We start from the raw sequence: 16,324 nt of genomic DNA, 5'->3' as shown, positions 1-16,324 counted from the left end.
ACCATTTTGTCTACTAGTGCGCTGAATTGTGAGAATACTACGACATGAACCCTATCAGTGATAAATGCTTAAACGGCCTTCCGTATCGTGCCACCCTCCTGTATAAAAGCTGTTAAATACTCTGCATACTGGAGATTATATGACTGATGCTCACCCTGTCGCCACACCAAAAGCAAGAAATGAAATGTGAGCACGCATGCGATGGTCATGAAGGTTTTTTTTTGTCCAACTTTGTACCTAAAAGTTCATCCACTTTTTTTTAGTTCATTCAGAATAGAAACGGACAAGATGTCTTTACGACACACCAGAACAGTCGTTGAAGTGAAGATATGGCTTTTCACTGGGCTTCTGGGCTGGCTGACAAACAAATAAATGATTGTTACATACATGGTATTGTCCTACAATCAAGTTTTAGGGCGACACTTAAGAGAAAATAACTCTTCAACCAGAATACAAGTGTGATGTTATGAAAGGAAAAAAGTTGTAATGTCATAAGGGAAAAGTTTCTTTTGTGTGTGTGAACTTTCATATAATTCAAGAATTTGTTTCAAAATTAGCCGTAATATTAAAGGAAAAAGGTCCTACTTATTTAAGAAAGGATATTATAAGAAAAATATTCTCTTTTTTTTTATCCTATTTTAACCAGAAAAAAAGACTAATACAGGAAAAAGGTTTTAAATTTTGGTGGCAAAACTCCTAATTTTAAGGGAAAAGATTCCTATTTAGAGTTAGAGGAAGTTATATAAAATCTATTTATTCCCAAAACGAAAAATCACAATATTATGAGAAAAAATGTATGAGAACAAACATAATATTACAAAGAAAACTAACAATATTTTGATCAAGTTGTAACAATAACACTAAAGGCCATAACCTCGTAAAATTGTCATAATCTTGCGAGAATATTTTAGTACTCACAGTTCATAAAACACAAATATTTTTAGGAGGATAAATTTGGATTGTTATACATAAAAAATCCTGCAATTTTACAAGAATAAAAAAAAACCTACAATCATACCGGAATTATAAAACCAAAACAAATTCCTTGAAATATGTAAGATTGCGAGACAAATTTTAACTTCCCCAAACAATCGTATTCTCAAAAAAGTCATGATGTTGCAACAAAATTTTGAAGAAGAAAAAAATGTCTATCGTCTGCTGTCCACAAAAACATGGACTAACGATTGAACATGACATGTGGCCTTTTTATTGTATTATCATTCATTTATCTTGCACAATACGGTACAGTGATACTTTTCTACAATCAACCATACTTTTTCCCTCATAATATTACATCTTTTTACTCAGTCACATCACGACTTTCTGCTTGAAAGATTCTGACTTATTCTTGGTCATTATCTGATGACTTTTTTCTTTTCAGTGTGGCACTTAATACAACCAAGTTGTATTATCCAATTGATTCCAGTTGATGATATTGACGTCATGTTCCTAAGCCACGGCGAGATAAGGAACCTTTGTGAGTGTGGATGAGGCGTTGTTTGTACGTCTACTTCCTATATATCTATTTACAGCACACCGTATTGTACGCGACACCAAGGTAAGCTCACTGCACTCTCTGCCACTACTCTGCTGCCGTGTGACTATCAGTAGAAACCCAAGTAGCCTGGAACATGAAAACAAATACATATTTACAAACCTTTCCGAGCCGCTCGCCTATGTTCCTGAATACATGACGCTGTGTGCGGTAAATCCTACGAGCCATGCATTGGGAGAGTGACAGGTCGCTAGAAGGTAGGTAGGTAGGTAGGTAAGTAAGTAGGCAGGTGGTTTTCATGTGAGAAGAGGAACCTTCATAGAGCTCAGCACTTTTTGTTTATCTCCTAGAAAACGGTCAAAGGAACCATTCCATTGAGATGGAGAGAAGACAGATTTGCTGTTGAACCGAAGAGCCCAGTCTCAGAGGAGCGAGAAGAAGAAGAAGAAGAAGACAAAGAAGCCCTCTGATGACAAAGTGGATGAACGTACGAGGCGATGCGTCTTACTCCAGATAGATGTCCTCAGTGGGACAGGCGTACTCCACGTGTTCCTGGTAATATTCCTGGAAGGCCCGACTAAGCAAAAGACACACAATTAAATGTCTTTGCTGCTAACGCATGGACACAGATGAAGAAACAATAGAGTAAACGTAGTTTTTCCAGACGCTTCCCAAAGGAGAAAATGAAATGAAAATGTAAACTAAAGGACTAGCAATTTTGTTGTTGTTGTTGTTTTGAAGTGGATTTTTGTTTTTACACTTTACATTAGTTACTGTAACTTCACTAGTTAGAATGTAGAAAATGTTATAAAGAACTATATATTTCCTAAGGCTCTTATTATAGCCAAAGTTTGATGGCACCAGAGTATTTCTATTTGTGTTACATTAGTTTTTAATGTAAGACTATTTGCACTCACCCAACACACTCCGCTACAGGTCGCATGGACTCTTGGGAGACAAACACGTGACACGCAAACCTGCTGAGCATGGGATGCTTTGTGATGAAGCCAAAGTAGCTAAGAAAAAGAAAGCAAAGATCAGATCGTACATCATCACCCGCGCAGATCATGGGCGGCGGATCTGAGTAGTTACCAGTTGTTTTTGGGATGACAACCGCAGAAGGAGATGTTCTTCATTTGGAAAAAGTGACTGCATCTGTCAAACTGATGACAGAAAGAGAAACAAAGCTTTCTATTAACTGGATTCACCGATATTTGAATCTAAAATTGGATTTTGATCGCCATTTCCTCTGACGAACGTCATTCCCTGCTGTGTCATACATCACTTTGAAACCACTACACGTCAGACTTTTTATTCTACAACCATAATCGAGAGCTTACAAAAAGAAAAAGAGACATCTATCATACTATGGAAAGCCATTTGAGAATAAATTCAATGGCCTTGTTCTCTAGTTAATGGTCCATGAACTACGTACACTCTTTATCCCCGATAGCGAGACAAATCAGCACACTAGTAGCATGACTATGTATTACTAGCAAGAGACTAAGTCACTCTTCAATGAATATAATGTGGGTGTTTTTTAAATGTGGGAGTAAAGACAGAGTTACTATATTTCTACCACTTTCAAATTAGGCATTACTGTACAAGTATGTTTGTCTCTACGGGCTCTACGTTCTCTTCACCTCGTCCAGACAGTCGTATTCATCCTCCAGACTCATGATTAGCTTCACTCCTTGCAAGCTAATCTCCAGCTCACACAGGGAGGGGGGCCGCACGTGCACCGTTCGCTTCCTGGACAGTGCAATCTTCCGCAAAGGAGATAATGGCACAAATAAATACGGAGGATTTTCACAAAAAACTTAGGAAGCCAAGTCGGTTTTAAATGTTTTGCTTACCTTCTGCATGGCAGCGCAAAGAATTCCATTGCCTTGATGTTGAGGGACCTCGACGGACCCCAAGAACTGCACGTCGAATGTCTCTATCCATGCTGGGTTACGTTTCATGGCTGGACAGAATGGGAGTACAAATTTCAAACTGAAATGCGGCTCCTGACACTTTTTTTTTGTCCCTCCCCCAAAAACATTTGCCGCGATTTTTTTTCTTAATTTTCATTGTCAGATTTTTTCCCATTTAAATAAAAAAAAAAAGAAAAAGCACAAAAGTCAGGTTTTGCCCTCACCCAAAATCTCTTTGGCGTGACCGATGACCTCGTGGGCGTAGAAGGCAGGGAAAATGCCACGTTCTCCCGTGCGCATGTTGTAACCTCTGTACCAGTAGTCGTCTTCCTCTTCCTCCACATACAGAGGGTCATCCACGTCCAGCTCCAGTTCATCTGCATGTCTTGGAATAAACCTACACGGGGAGGAGCAGGGATTACAGCACAACAGAGCAATTCCGTACATCCAATATTGGATGTCACCACTGGGATGGCAGGTCGGCTGCCAACAATCCCAGCCGGCTTTTGGGCGAGAAGCGGGATATTATATTCTAGATTGGCAAGACTCATTTCGATAAACAACCATTTTCCATTTGATGAACTAGCAAAGATGTTCAACAATGTAGCATCTCACCTGTACACTGCCCTGTGCGTTTGGTCCCTCTCCTCCCCATTGATGGTGCAGGAGAAAAGTCCAAAGGATTCTGTACCTGCATGAGAAATTGTTTAACCTTTAAATAATAAATAAATGATCCTAGCCTATAGCCCAAAAAAAATACCCCCCAAAATGAAAATTAAAGGCCATCACTGAATGGCCCTCTGACTGACAAATGACAATGTTCAAATACTTCTGTCATCCAGTGACGAATGAAAATGTGTTTGAAAGGTGCTATGTGACTCACTTGATGAGCGTGATGTGCTATTGACGAAGACGTTGAGGAACTTCTTGGAAAACGGGAGGTCCACCTCAGGGGACGAGTCTCCCGAAGAACTAAGCAGTTCTGGCCTCACCCCTTCGTCATCACAATAGTAGTCCACCTGACCCGTCCTCAAAGGCTCTTCGTCGCATAAAGTGGAGAGCTCACTGTCGTCGCTTAGGACCGATGTGCACCTAAAATGGTGAGGTCTTTTTTTAAAAAGGCTCATGCTGAAAACTAGCTGCAAGGCATTGCGAGCCAAATTCTTGCAATCGGCTGGCAGCCTATGATTTGTTTAAATTACTGAAGATGCAAATATTCAATAAAAAACATCAAATAAACAGCAACAACAAAATTAGCCTTTTGAGAAATTGTTGCCTCCGTCTGAATACCTTCATCGAATGTACTGAATTTGCTAAATTCATACCTTCTCACACTGATTCTAATGTCATGTCTAATGTCAAAGTGCAGACATTCAATGAAATATGCCTATCAGTATCAAAAGTTTGCATTTTGAGATATTTACAATATCATATGTAGTCTGGGTAACAATATTTCCAAAATGATACTGCCGTAGCATACCTTCTGAGGCTCACTAGTTCCAGAGTTGTGTTCTCATCAACCACAAGCGTGTACTTCATGGAGTCGTAGGCCAGTCCATCGTCTTCATTGGGTGGCTTCGCAGCCAGGTCTTTCTCACATAGTGGGAGGTTACGATCTGGACATGGCTGGTCCGGCATGTTGGAGTCGACAGGAGGTGAACCATCAACCTGTGAATCGCTACCCCTGTAGGACCGTCTTCTCAAGTCATCCAAGAAGGGGTATGAGTCCCCTTGGTCATCTTCTTCATCAATGTCCGTGGAGTAGGTTAGGCTGAAGCAACGGTTGGCTTGAGCAGTCGGTATGTCCAGAGTCAGACTGTGTTTGACCTCAGTGATTCGTTCAATGGACGCAGATGAGCGACTTGTCGTTCGGGGCTCTGTCTCTCGTCCTATGTCTTTGTCGCTTACGATACTCTCGCTAAGGCTCGGAGAGTCCATGTCCTTTCTTCCCTCTAGCATTGTCAAGTCATTATTTGGCTCAACGTTCTCCTCTGGTCTTTTGGTGTTCTTGAAGAGTTGATCTGTTATGTTCTTTGCAGTGGTGGGGACTGGAGCGGTGCATGACGAGCAATCTGTGGTTTCGCTTGAAATTTGTTCACAGTTATCAGGACTCAGTGGTTCGATTATGTCACCGGTGGGGTTACAAATATAGAGGCAAGAGTTGATGGCTACACCTTCATTTGAAGGCTGCACCATCTTCATTCTCTGACTTTCCTCAGCCTTAACTTTTTGAACTTCATACTTCTCTGATCTTATCATTTCTGGCTCCTCATCAGCAAAACTTTCACCATCGCCCATTTCTGAGGATGGTGAGATCGTATCTGACACAGACACCTCCCTCTTGAAGCACTCCTCAGGACAGCTGATTGGGTATGAGCCTTCTGAGATCATCCTGTTGACCAAATTGCTAAGCAGCCAGGGTGAGTCCGAGTTCTCACTCAGGTCGTCCTCACTTTCCGATTCTGAATCCCCTTCACTGGTTTCATCATAATCATCTGCATCAGGCATAAGTCTGGGTCCCACTGGAAGGTAGAAGGAGCGTTTGAAGCACTCAAGGCTGTGGTCAGGTTCTATCTTGAGCACCATTTGTCTGGACATGCTGTCCTCGCACTGTTGAGGAGGGAGGGTTTCATCTGGGTCAGCCTGGTGCTCGCCAGACAGATCGTCATCCATGCTCTTTAACTCAATCAGAGTTCTGTCATCATTGTACAACTTGGGTGGCAAAATGGGGGAGTCATCAGGGGATGGGGTGGCGATCGTTGGGGAGAGTAAAGGTGATGGAGAGGGTAGGGGAGAAGCTTCTTTGATTGGGTCAGGTTGGCCCAAAAAGAGAGATGCTTTAAGTCCCACAATACCACTGTCTTGCTCTAACTCAGTATCTGGGTCCAGTTCCTGGTCTGATGTGGGTGAGCTGGCTTCCTCGATGGAGTTGGTGAGATGAGAGGAGCGCCCACTGCTGCTATCACTAGTCAGGTCGAGCTCTGTTTCTGAGATGGACGAGATCATATTCGAGCGCACGGGACCCTCACAGGCAAATTCTATGTCCACTTCTCCATCAAGCTCAGAGTCAGAACCTGGGGAGCTCAGTTCCTTATCCAGGTCTGAAGTCGCATAACCTTGTTGGTTCATGTCTGCTATCCCAGGATCTGATGACGGAGAGTGGGACTCATGAGCCGCAACCACTGGAGCTACCAAGGCTGCGGAATCTGAATTTTTGGACTGGTCAGGAGCATCTGAGCGACTGGAGGATACAGAGCTGGAGAAGGCTGCCAGCTCGTATGGTTCAATGCATGGGAACTCCACATACGATAATGGATTCTCCTTGCACACCATATCATATGTCTCCTTGCGCATGAACTCAACTTCAAAGTCTTTGTCGAGCTCGTCGTCAGACAAGGGTGTGTCGGCATCATCGTTGCCTCCCAAAGGAGCAGTAGATGACAAGCAGTGACTGGTTCCATCTGGATCCAAGTCATTCAAGGCTTCCATGCCAGACTCGCTTGTGATTGTGTACGTGTCAGTGGCAAGACGATTTAAATGTTTGCGGTTGTGGCCGTTGTTGAGGTCATGGTCCACCTCTGTGTCCGAACACTGGGAATGCTCATCAACAGAAGGTACTCTGGTGGTGTGAATTGAAGGGTCAGCCTTTGGTTGAGTGACATCACCAGGGCAAGGATGGGACTTGAGTTGGCCAAACGAGCCTGACACGATAATAACAGAGAAAAATAAATGACTTCAAAATAGAATATCAGATGGTGTATAGAATTATGCATAGGTGGTACCATGAGATCAAATGGACACAGTTAACAGTAAATGGGCATCACCGATGTTGGATGAAATGGGTTCTAAATTAGCTGGGCAGGCCTTTTATTTCTGTTACCGTATTCAAGCCTCTCCCGCCTGTTGCCCTCCATGTCACAGAGGAGGGGCCTGTGAGGGGAATGGGGGTTCCCACCCTCCCCTGCTTGTTTGGCTGGAGTACCTTGACTCTGGGACCCTGGTGACTGGGAAAGCGATGAGGCTGGACATTGGCTTGTCACATGGCTACCATCCTCCAGACATGAGTGAGTTGGAGTCGTACGACCTGGAGATGAAGTTCAAATATGTGATGGTTGATTAAGACCAATTTCAATTTATAGCATAAGGCTTTTGCATAGCAATTTAGAAATATCAATACAAAGTAAAATGAACCCGATATGGCAATTAAGGCGGCAATAAATTAGCACCTTAGATACCACATTCAGGCCACATTAGATGGCATAGAAAACATTCAGGGGTCATTTGGGCAAATTCTCAAGTACTAGTGCTGGTACTCCTCTAAATTACGATATATTGAATGGGACAAAATAGCTGAATATTTGTCCATTATCAGGCACGGCTTTTTGAGAATGTTTCGTGTGTCTATTTATGTCAACATGCCTACTCAGTATGTTGATTGGTGAAACTTGAAACGAGGTGTGACTTTTTTTTTTAACTTCCATGGGGCAACACGGAGAGAATTTTAGATGCTACGGTTTGTTTGGTATGTTCCCGGGCATGTTGACGTTTCCTAAAAAACAAATCCTAATCTCACCTTGTGTAGATGGGTTGCGTAAAGAGTCCTGCCAGCTTGCTTTCTTTGGTGATTGACTGCTGTTGTTGTTCAGTGAATCCTAATGACAAAAAAAAAGAGACAAAAATTCATTAAGATCACGTTACATGACCTAAAATATACAGCACATAACGCAGGATTCTTAATGCGAACGTATACCTGCGACACAGCCGTGGTAAGGTTTAGCGTGGTGGGTCTGCTTTTCAGGGTGCCGAGAATGGGGGACGGCGGAGGTGACGCTGAGGGAGATGGCGGTGCATCGGGGTCTGCCTCCTCGTCTTCCTCATCCTCCTCTTCCTCATCCTCATCTTCGTCGTCAATCATTTCAAACTCCTGAAAGTCGTCCTGGAAGGAGCACACTGGGTGGTGCATGTCGTTTTTCTCCAGAATGAGGGAGTCCTGAGTAAAAGAGTGGATGGGAACAAGTGAATACACTCAAGAAACAGTTGGGGAAATGTGTGCTTATCTAAGTGCCTTCTGCTTTAACAGCAGGTATTAAAGAAAAAAAAACATAAGTACCAATCATATATAGTAAATCCCCTCACATTCTCAGATATCTGCCAATGACGCATTCACTAAACTAAACAGTTACCATTTACTGAACGAAATGTAGGTGAAAAACAAAGAGCCAGTGAGGTTGATGGCGGATCAATTTGATACATCGCTCAGGTTTCACGAGCCTTGCGGGAAGGCTCAGCGAACAGACCACACCTTCATCCCCCATTTTTGAGTCCACAGTCTATTGAGATTCTGTGGTGTACAACTGCACTGCATCATGTTGCGAGTTATTTCTTATATGTATGATACAATAACTGGTGACCAGGGAGTGGGTAGAATAGCCAGAAATTGTACAGTACTTCAAAAAGTGGATTCAAGAGTTATTTAGACTCGTGAAAAGTGAAAAGCACTAATTCAAATAATAATTGAAGAAGTCACTCAGTAAGTATTCAGTAAAAAAAAACTGGTGGGTAACTTCTGATTTATTGTTTATGTAATTAGAACATGAACATCAGTCAGACCAAAATAGAAAAATCAAATATGCTAATTCAGGTTTTCTCAGTTGATTCTTCCATGCTTCACATAAGTAGCTCACTGTCAAATCCTTGCCTCCTTGTGGGGTCCGGAGACTTTATGTGCTGTCACATGACTGCCTGGCTCAGTTTTATTGGAGCAAATGGAGTCAAACGCTAGTGGTTTTCAGTACTATACATTTGTTGGCAACCAATCTGGGATGCAGCTTATCTTTTTGTGTGTGACATGACTGATGGAAGTACGGACAGACGGATTAATGGGTGTTACTCTATGTATTTTGCTAGTGACTCACTACTGCTGGGTGAATGTGTCAAGCTCTGTGGTGCAATCTTCCAGAGAGGCAGCTGATTCCTTTCATAACATGACTCATCTACTCTTCAGGGAATCTTACATACACCATAGGACATAGGTAGGCAACTGCGGTCCTCGAGGGTCGGTGTCGTGCATGTTAGACATAGAAAACATGTAGGTCACCCCCCAGGAGTGAAAAGACAAGCTTTGCTCATACTCTTTTCAAAGGAACTTTGCGGTTCACACTGGTGTTTTTAATAGCGGGAAAATCATGGACATTATATATGGCCACAATCTGATGAATCGGTGTTTTGAAGTCAAAATGCAAGATCATAGTCACTGCTGGATTCTACTTCACAGACAATTGTGGATTTGATCTCTATTTTTGCAAGGTGATTGATCAGCTTTAGAGGCTGCATGATGCAGCAGTTTTCTCTGGCTCTCGCACTGCTGTCTTTTTTTAATGGCCCAATCAAAATCTCTCACATCACAATCCTGCTGACGCCGGCTTTATGTGCCACAATCAATTGCGAGGAGACCGACAAATCCTTGTTCAGACTTGATATTAACGCGTGGGTCCTCGTCGAAATCCTCATTACCTTGTCCCTCCAATAAAAGCCACCATCAGGATATGCGACCAAAACAAATCTTCATGCCTGCTGTGTTATGCCACTGATCCAGAGGATGATGATCGTAATAACAATAATTGGTTCTGTCAGGATGCATCTGTTTGCACAGACACCCAAAAAAAAAAGCATGACTATAAATAGCAACTGTCCACCCCTAGTTGTCATGCAAAAAATATACACTACCTCCTCAAAACAGGCTAATGGGATATTATGAAGGAAGCACGACACACACACTTGCCAACTGTCCAATTCTGGTACTGTATGTTTTTCTTTAATCAATAACGCGTCTCCATGTCATTCACACGTAATCACGCAGGCACAACGAAATTGCTTCACGGTCAAACTGCTGGATAATTTGACAGCGTTACAGATATCCTGTAATTGATTTGGGCTCTTCAAAAGCATCTTGAAAGAGCAACATCCCTGGGCGTAGATCAGTGAGTAAAAATTGCTCATGCATGGAGGCAAAAAGAAGTCAGCACAACCCTTAGATGTCCAATTACCAGACCCGCAAGACAAATTTTATGCCTCTACCATAGAACAAAAAGTTGTTAGATGACAATTTGTGCACCATTAAGACAGACAAATCAGACACATTTCAATTTGTATATTGTAACGTTAAAAGTGATAATAAAAAAAGTGAGATTTCTCTACACTGTTGCATAAACTAATGAGACCCAATAGAAAGCTACATTGAGAAATTCTGATTAACCACTAGTGAACCAAAATATGGACCAGATTGTTTTCAATATTAGCAGAGGTTAAGCATTTTTTTTATAATTGTACGATAGTCAAGGATGTTAAAACGTTTACCGTTGCAAAAAATGTTTTTAAAATTGAGACAGTTCAACGATGGGATTAAATATTTTACTGTGTGATCGGATGCCTAAAATAAACCAATTTCCTTCCTTTAGTCATTAAAATACTTTGTTTTCTGTATGATTGCACAAGCTACTTTCGAAGGGGCAGACTTGATCAGATTAAAAACTGAATCCCCATGACTAATTGGAATTAATTAAATCTAGGGATTGGGGTCGAAGCATAATCTCAAGGTTGGAGCTTCCGTCACAAAAATCACAACACAATACAACCGTCACCCTTTGCAGAGTCAGTGCATGGAAGAGAAGCTGAAGTGACAACGAGCAAAATTCCTATTCTCAAATCCTGTCTCACTTTGGTTGCTCTTTTTCCTAAATGAGTCAGATCCAGCTCCTGTCAGCAAGATGAATCCCTCTGGGCTACGGTGCGTCCCGATTTGTTTTACGGGGAGGCAGTTCGATGTGTCTGACTGCGTGGCACATGCACAATGCATGAGTTGTACATCAGGAAATGAAATCTCCTTCACCTCACCTTTTCGTAGGGATCAGAGTCGTAATTGAGACCAATCCCGCAGTCGTCTGTGATCTCAGAGAGATCTTCGTCGTCAAACTCCTCCAGGCTGATGTCGTGGGCTGGCCTAACAAATGCAGCAGACACATTACAGTCACCACATGCTGGAGTATAGGCAGATTTACGTTCATCTGTTTTATTTGACTGACTTTTTTTTTTTTTTTTTTTTTTTTTACAAATTATTCCAGAAGAAAAGAAAAATTTGGACCAAAAATATATTCTACTGCACATGAAAAAATTTAAATATAGACCAAAACTAAAACTAAAATTTTACAATTCTGTCAATCTAAGTCTCAGCATCTATTTTGCATTAAAAAAAACACACACCAATTGCCAAAAATACACAACAAAATAAATTATACAAACATCCAAATAGTGCAAGATCATACCAAGAATACGGAGCAAAACCACCATAAAATTCATGAAAAATAGAAATCTCAGCTGTCTTGTACAAAATAATACTAAAACTATTCAAAATAAGAATAAATAAAAATACCTCTGAATTTACAAACCAATAATCAATCTTATGATGTCGAGCATCTTTTTACGACTGGATCGGATAGAGAGATATTTTGTCTATTTATGCAAAATAGGTGCTAATTTTTAGGTTTTAATGGCTGTTATTTTTTCCCAATGCATTTCAGTGGGCATACAAGAATTCCTTCTGCCACTATTTTTAGCCAATGTTAGACATTGCATAGAAGTTGCAAGCAGAGTCGATCTGCTCGCATCCACAAGTCACAGCAGGTAAACTCCATAAATTTGATGTGGCGTGTCATGAACTGTGGCCAGTTTGCGTCGTTAGCCTCAAATTCAACGGCGTCCCATTAGCCATGGCGTGCATTTCGTTTTCCACAGCAGCTGTCTTGGAATTGTGTCACAAGGAAATGCTGCATTGCAGTGCTTCTAATCGAGGGGAAAGGACACTGCCGCACTGTATGCAAGCAAGTATATGTTGTGCATAATGTCACGGAGCAAAAGCTCATGTAAAAGTTGGCAGCTTCTTTTATGACTCTGTACAAAAACAAAGTCAAGAAATAAACTGGCTTTATAGTAATGACTTGATATACCGGAGTTAATATGCATGTGAGCATCTGGGCGTGAGTTGTGGCTAACAGCAGCTCCTTATGAGTGTTCTCATTTTCTATTTAATTGTTTGTCCCAATGGATAAAGGGCTGAAAAAGCAGCAGCCACTATCGCTCTACCCGACAAGACCTTAATTGCTCAATTTTTTGGACTTCAGTCTTATAAATTAAAAATTTGTCTGGTAACTCACTGTAAAATAAATAAAAATTGTACAAACAGTAAGCATAATTGTCACTTCTCAGTTATCAGACAGTGAAACTACGAGTCCACCTTCACTTTGCATCTTTGTCACGCATAGTTATTCTCTTTTATGCGTCTATCATCAAAACTATATCTATAACGCCAAAATATTTGTTGTAGTACTTACTAAATGTTCAGATGAAGCAAACATGAATAACAATGTCAACATGCCAGAGTGATCGCTGTACAACATTGCTATTAAAGCACTGACACAGGCACCGTGCTCTGTGTATGTCACAACACCTTCCAAGTCCTTCCATCAAAACCGACGAATGATTCAAAGTCTGCCGACGAACGTGGGCGTCGATTCAGGCTCGGCGGGAAGCACAAGCTGACTACCAAATGCCTCATCTGGCTAATTATGTGTGAAATTACAAAGTGTGACTCTTAAAATTGCGGACTAATGCTGAGAGATGCTATTGAAATATATTATTAAGGGTCACATTGCTGGCTTCGGCTTGATCACAAAAAAGTTTCTTAGCAAATTGCAAGGAATAGGTGCTGAAAAAAAAGGTCAATATTCACATGGTACCATAATTTGTAAATATCAAATATACGAAAGAAGAAGGCATTGCAGCAAAAGCATAGAACATGTTCCACAATGACATCATTTTTAAAGAGCCATTTATTTAGTGGAGCTCAATTTCACAGGCTTTTCACCCTGCTGCCACACGCATGTGCACTTCAACTCATGCCTTTCAAATGAATGAAAGAATCCTTTGTCAAGCAAAGCCCATTATACCAGAGACTGAGAGCATATCGTGCACTACTGTCATCAAATGATATAATGCTACGACTATTTTTCATTATGTACTCATTCAAGAATCCTAAAGTCCATTTCTAATTGTTAAATGTTTCTGACCATGGTAAACCCTTCTTGTCACAACAATGACCGCAAACTATAATCTATTAATGGTTAACCTTTTTATTTAAAACTGAAGAAGTTCATTCAAAAAATTGTAAACTGAACTTTGAACTAGTTTACGACTTTGTGTGATAAAAGGAAATTTTTGAGTTGACTTTCCCTATTTTTTAAAAACAAAGTAACAAACTATAGTGAGCATAAGTGATGCAGATAATGAATGAATATATAAAATGCTCAATTTAAAATAACAAATGAATACATTGTCAACTTAATCATTACATAATAATATGGTATTGGTGCTGGGAAATTAGTAAAAATCTAATTGTGATTTCAATTTTGGCTTTGGACATCATAAAATAATTCTAATCATAAAAACATTCTAATCAAAGAAAAACAATACATGTGCCACAGTGTGTATTTGAAAGTTCCTGCACTGTGAAAGCACCCTGAATGCACCATGTTGCTCGAGCAGCAAGAGTGCGATGTGTGTTATTCCGCATGTTTCACCATACACAACCGAATATTGCATCCAAAGGATGGAATTGTTCTGCTCGGTATGATTACGAGCAGCATGGCCAATCAACATTCACTGGGCCGTGAGGTCACGTGTTGTCGAGTAGCATTGATCTGGGAGCTGTGGAGATAAAGCTGCAGGGGTGAAACTAAATCCCTCAAAAGTGCACAGTGTTGGATAACAAATCCTTTGGGGTTGCTAATGTGATTGCGTGTGCATGTGATATAAGAATACATTTTAATCATTTATGATGCTCTCCTTATTTATTTGATTGATAATAACAATAATATATATTTTATTTCTAATTTCTTTTGGGTAGTGTTTCAAGGTCAAAAAGAAGGACTTGTGTTTAGATGTGAATTGTTTGGGTTTGAGTAGCATTCTGGTGCTAATACGTTCATGCACGCTGTATGGAAACTGAATGTGAAATGACACGAATCAAAAATATCATAAAATTACCACAACAGAAAAATCACAACTTTAGTCTTGTAGAATTATGACGTATCGGAACAAAATGTGTTGTGTAAATTCTTTTTCTAAGAAAAATCTGGAGAAAACAAATTGTAAGACATTGTAAGATTCTCTACTGCTTCATATTCCAAACATTAAGATAAGGGATGTATGTCCATGTTTAAACCATGGATGTTGTCAATCATCCTGCTGCAAAAAAAGGCGACACAAAATTTACACTGCTTAGCATGTCCGCCTCAAAGTTCAGAGGGTGCGGGTTCGATTCCTCCCCCAGCCCTCCCTGTGTAGAGTTTGCATGTTCTCCCCGTGGCTGCATGGGTTTCTCTGGGTCATCCGGTTTCCTCCCACACCCCCAAAACATGCCTGATAGGCCGATTGAGCACTCCAAATTGCCCGTAGATTGTGGATGGTTGTTCGTTTCTGTGTGCCCTGCGATTGGCTGGCAACCAGTTAAGGTTGTCCCCCACCTACTGCCCAATGACAGCTAGGATAGGCTCCAGCACTCCCGCGACCCCCGTAGGGACAAGCGGTACAGATAATGGACATTATTTGTTTTACTGTGCAGTACTGGTGATTTTAAACTATTCAAAACATCCATCCATTTTCTAAAAACATATGTATAAAACAAACAAATGAATTGAATGACTTGATTGGAGCTTTTCTCGGATGTTGTGACTGACTTGTGCAAGAGGTCCCTAATGTTGTGGCCATTTTGCTGCATCTCAAAGAGCCGAGGAGCCATTAGATTCTTTTATGGATTTCCGCTCAAGCGTAGCCCTGTGGTGATGATGTCTGCATCCCACTCACACTCGTGTGTTTCAATGCATCATCACAATCGCTTCCCAGCATCAGCCTGCGTGTACAAAGGCGCCAATCAGGATCAGGGCGTGGGCCTCCACAGCACCGCAAGGCCACAGCAGACAACAACACCACCACTAGAAAGCATATTCACCACCTTTTGTCGTTTTTTTTTTCTAACATACAAAATGCGCCATTTTACCGCATGTTGCATTGGATTGAAGCGCAAGCAAGCAGGCAGAAAACTTCCCCTCCCTCCCCTCCGCGCCACGCAGCATCCAGCGCAATTTCTTACCTGCAGCCCGGGGGAGAGAGGGAATGGAACGTGTTGAGGGAGAACATCTCAGCCCGGTCCGCCATCTTCTCTGACTCGAGAGCCCACTATATCGTGGAGACGATAACGGAAGGGAAACGGCAGTCCATCCACGGCAAGGGCGTCCGTAGGGGCTTTTTTTTTCTTCTCCTTTTTGCCCCCCACCCCACCCCACTCTCTCCGTCTTGTTCAGTCGTGGATGTTGCGCGTGCAGCAGGAGACGAGCATCCACGCAGAGGGGAGGGATGGAGGGAGGGGGGGAGATCCGTCTCAGTTTAAATAATCTGCATGGGAACAAAGGAGAGTATTCCGAATTATGATCCAATATGTCAGACAAGGTGTCTCTGCTGTGTGGCGAGGATGACGATGACGAGGGTGGAGAGGTTGAAGATGCTGCGGGTGACACACGACGGAAGCTCGCAGGCAGCAGTGCGGAGACGGGCAGGGGACGGATAGCGTCATTTAAAGCGAGTGGGATGCACGCAGAGCGAGTGGAGGGATAGTCCACAAGCAGTGACGTCAGCGAAGGAAAAAAAGCCTCGATTTTTTTTTGAAATCATTGATTCAATGTTGTTATTTCCAACATGCAGTCCAAAGAAAAAAATATTGATTATTATTATTATTATTTGACATTATTATTTAAGAATTAATAAAGTATTGTTTCACATGAAATGCAGCAATCTCTAAAATTGA

The 16,324-nt window shown here is 41.5% G+C and overlaps 1 protein-coding gene across 1 annotated transcript; it reads right to left on the bottom strand.

Annotated features, from left to right (window-relative positions):
* Positions 1-1,900: 1,900 nt before the first annotated feature.
* mapk8ip2 (mitogen-activated protein kinase 8 interacting protein 2) lies at positions 1,901-15,678 on the bottom strand. Its single transcript, XM_085914875.1, has 14 exons — positions 15,614-15,678; positions 11,305-11,410; positions 8,162-8,401; positions 7,985-8,063; positions 7,292-7,495; positions 4,892-7,112; positions 4,295-4,503; positions 4,027-4,102; positions 3,636-3,808; positions 3,352-3,461; positions 3,139-3,261; positions 2,588-2,658; positions 2,413-2,511; positions 1,901-2,072 (listed from the first exon to the last, which is right to left on the bottom strand). The coding sequence occupies exons 1-14, from the start codon at positions 15,676-15,678 to the stop codon at positions 2,000-2,002; spliced, it is 3,849 nt and encodes a 1,282-aa protein (XP_085771001.1). The 3' UTR covers positions 1,901-1,999.
* Between the last annotated feature and the right edge of the window lie 646 nt (positions 15,679-16,324).

This window comes from Syngnathus leptorhynchus, chromosome 6, assembly GCF_054491065.1.
Source record: "Syngnathus leptorhynchus isolate UIUO chromosome 6, UIUO_Slep, whole genome shotgun sequence".
Taxonomy (NCBI): domain Eukaryota; kingdom Metazoa; phylum Chordata; class Actinopteri; order Syngnathiformes; family Syngnathidae; genus Syngnathus; species Syngnathus leptorhynchus.
Note: the sequence above shows the minus strand (reverse complement) of the source record. Positions and strands in the feature narration are given on the sequence as shown.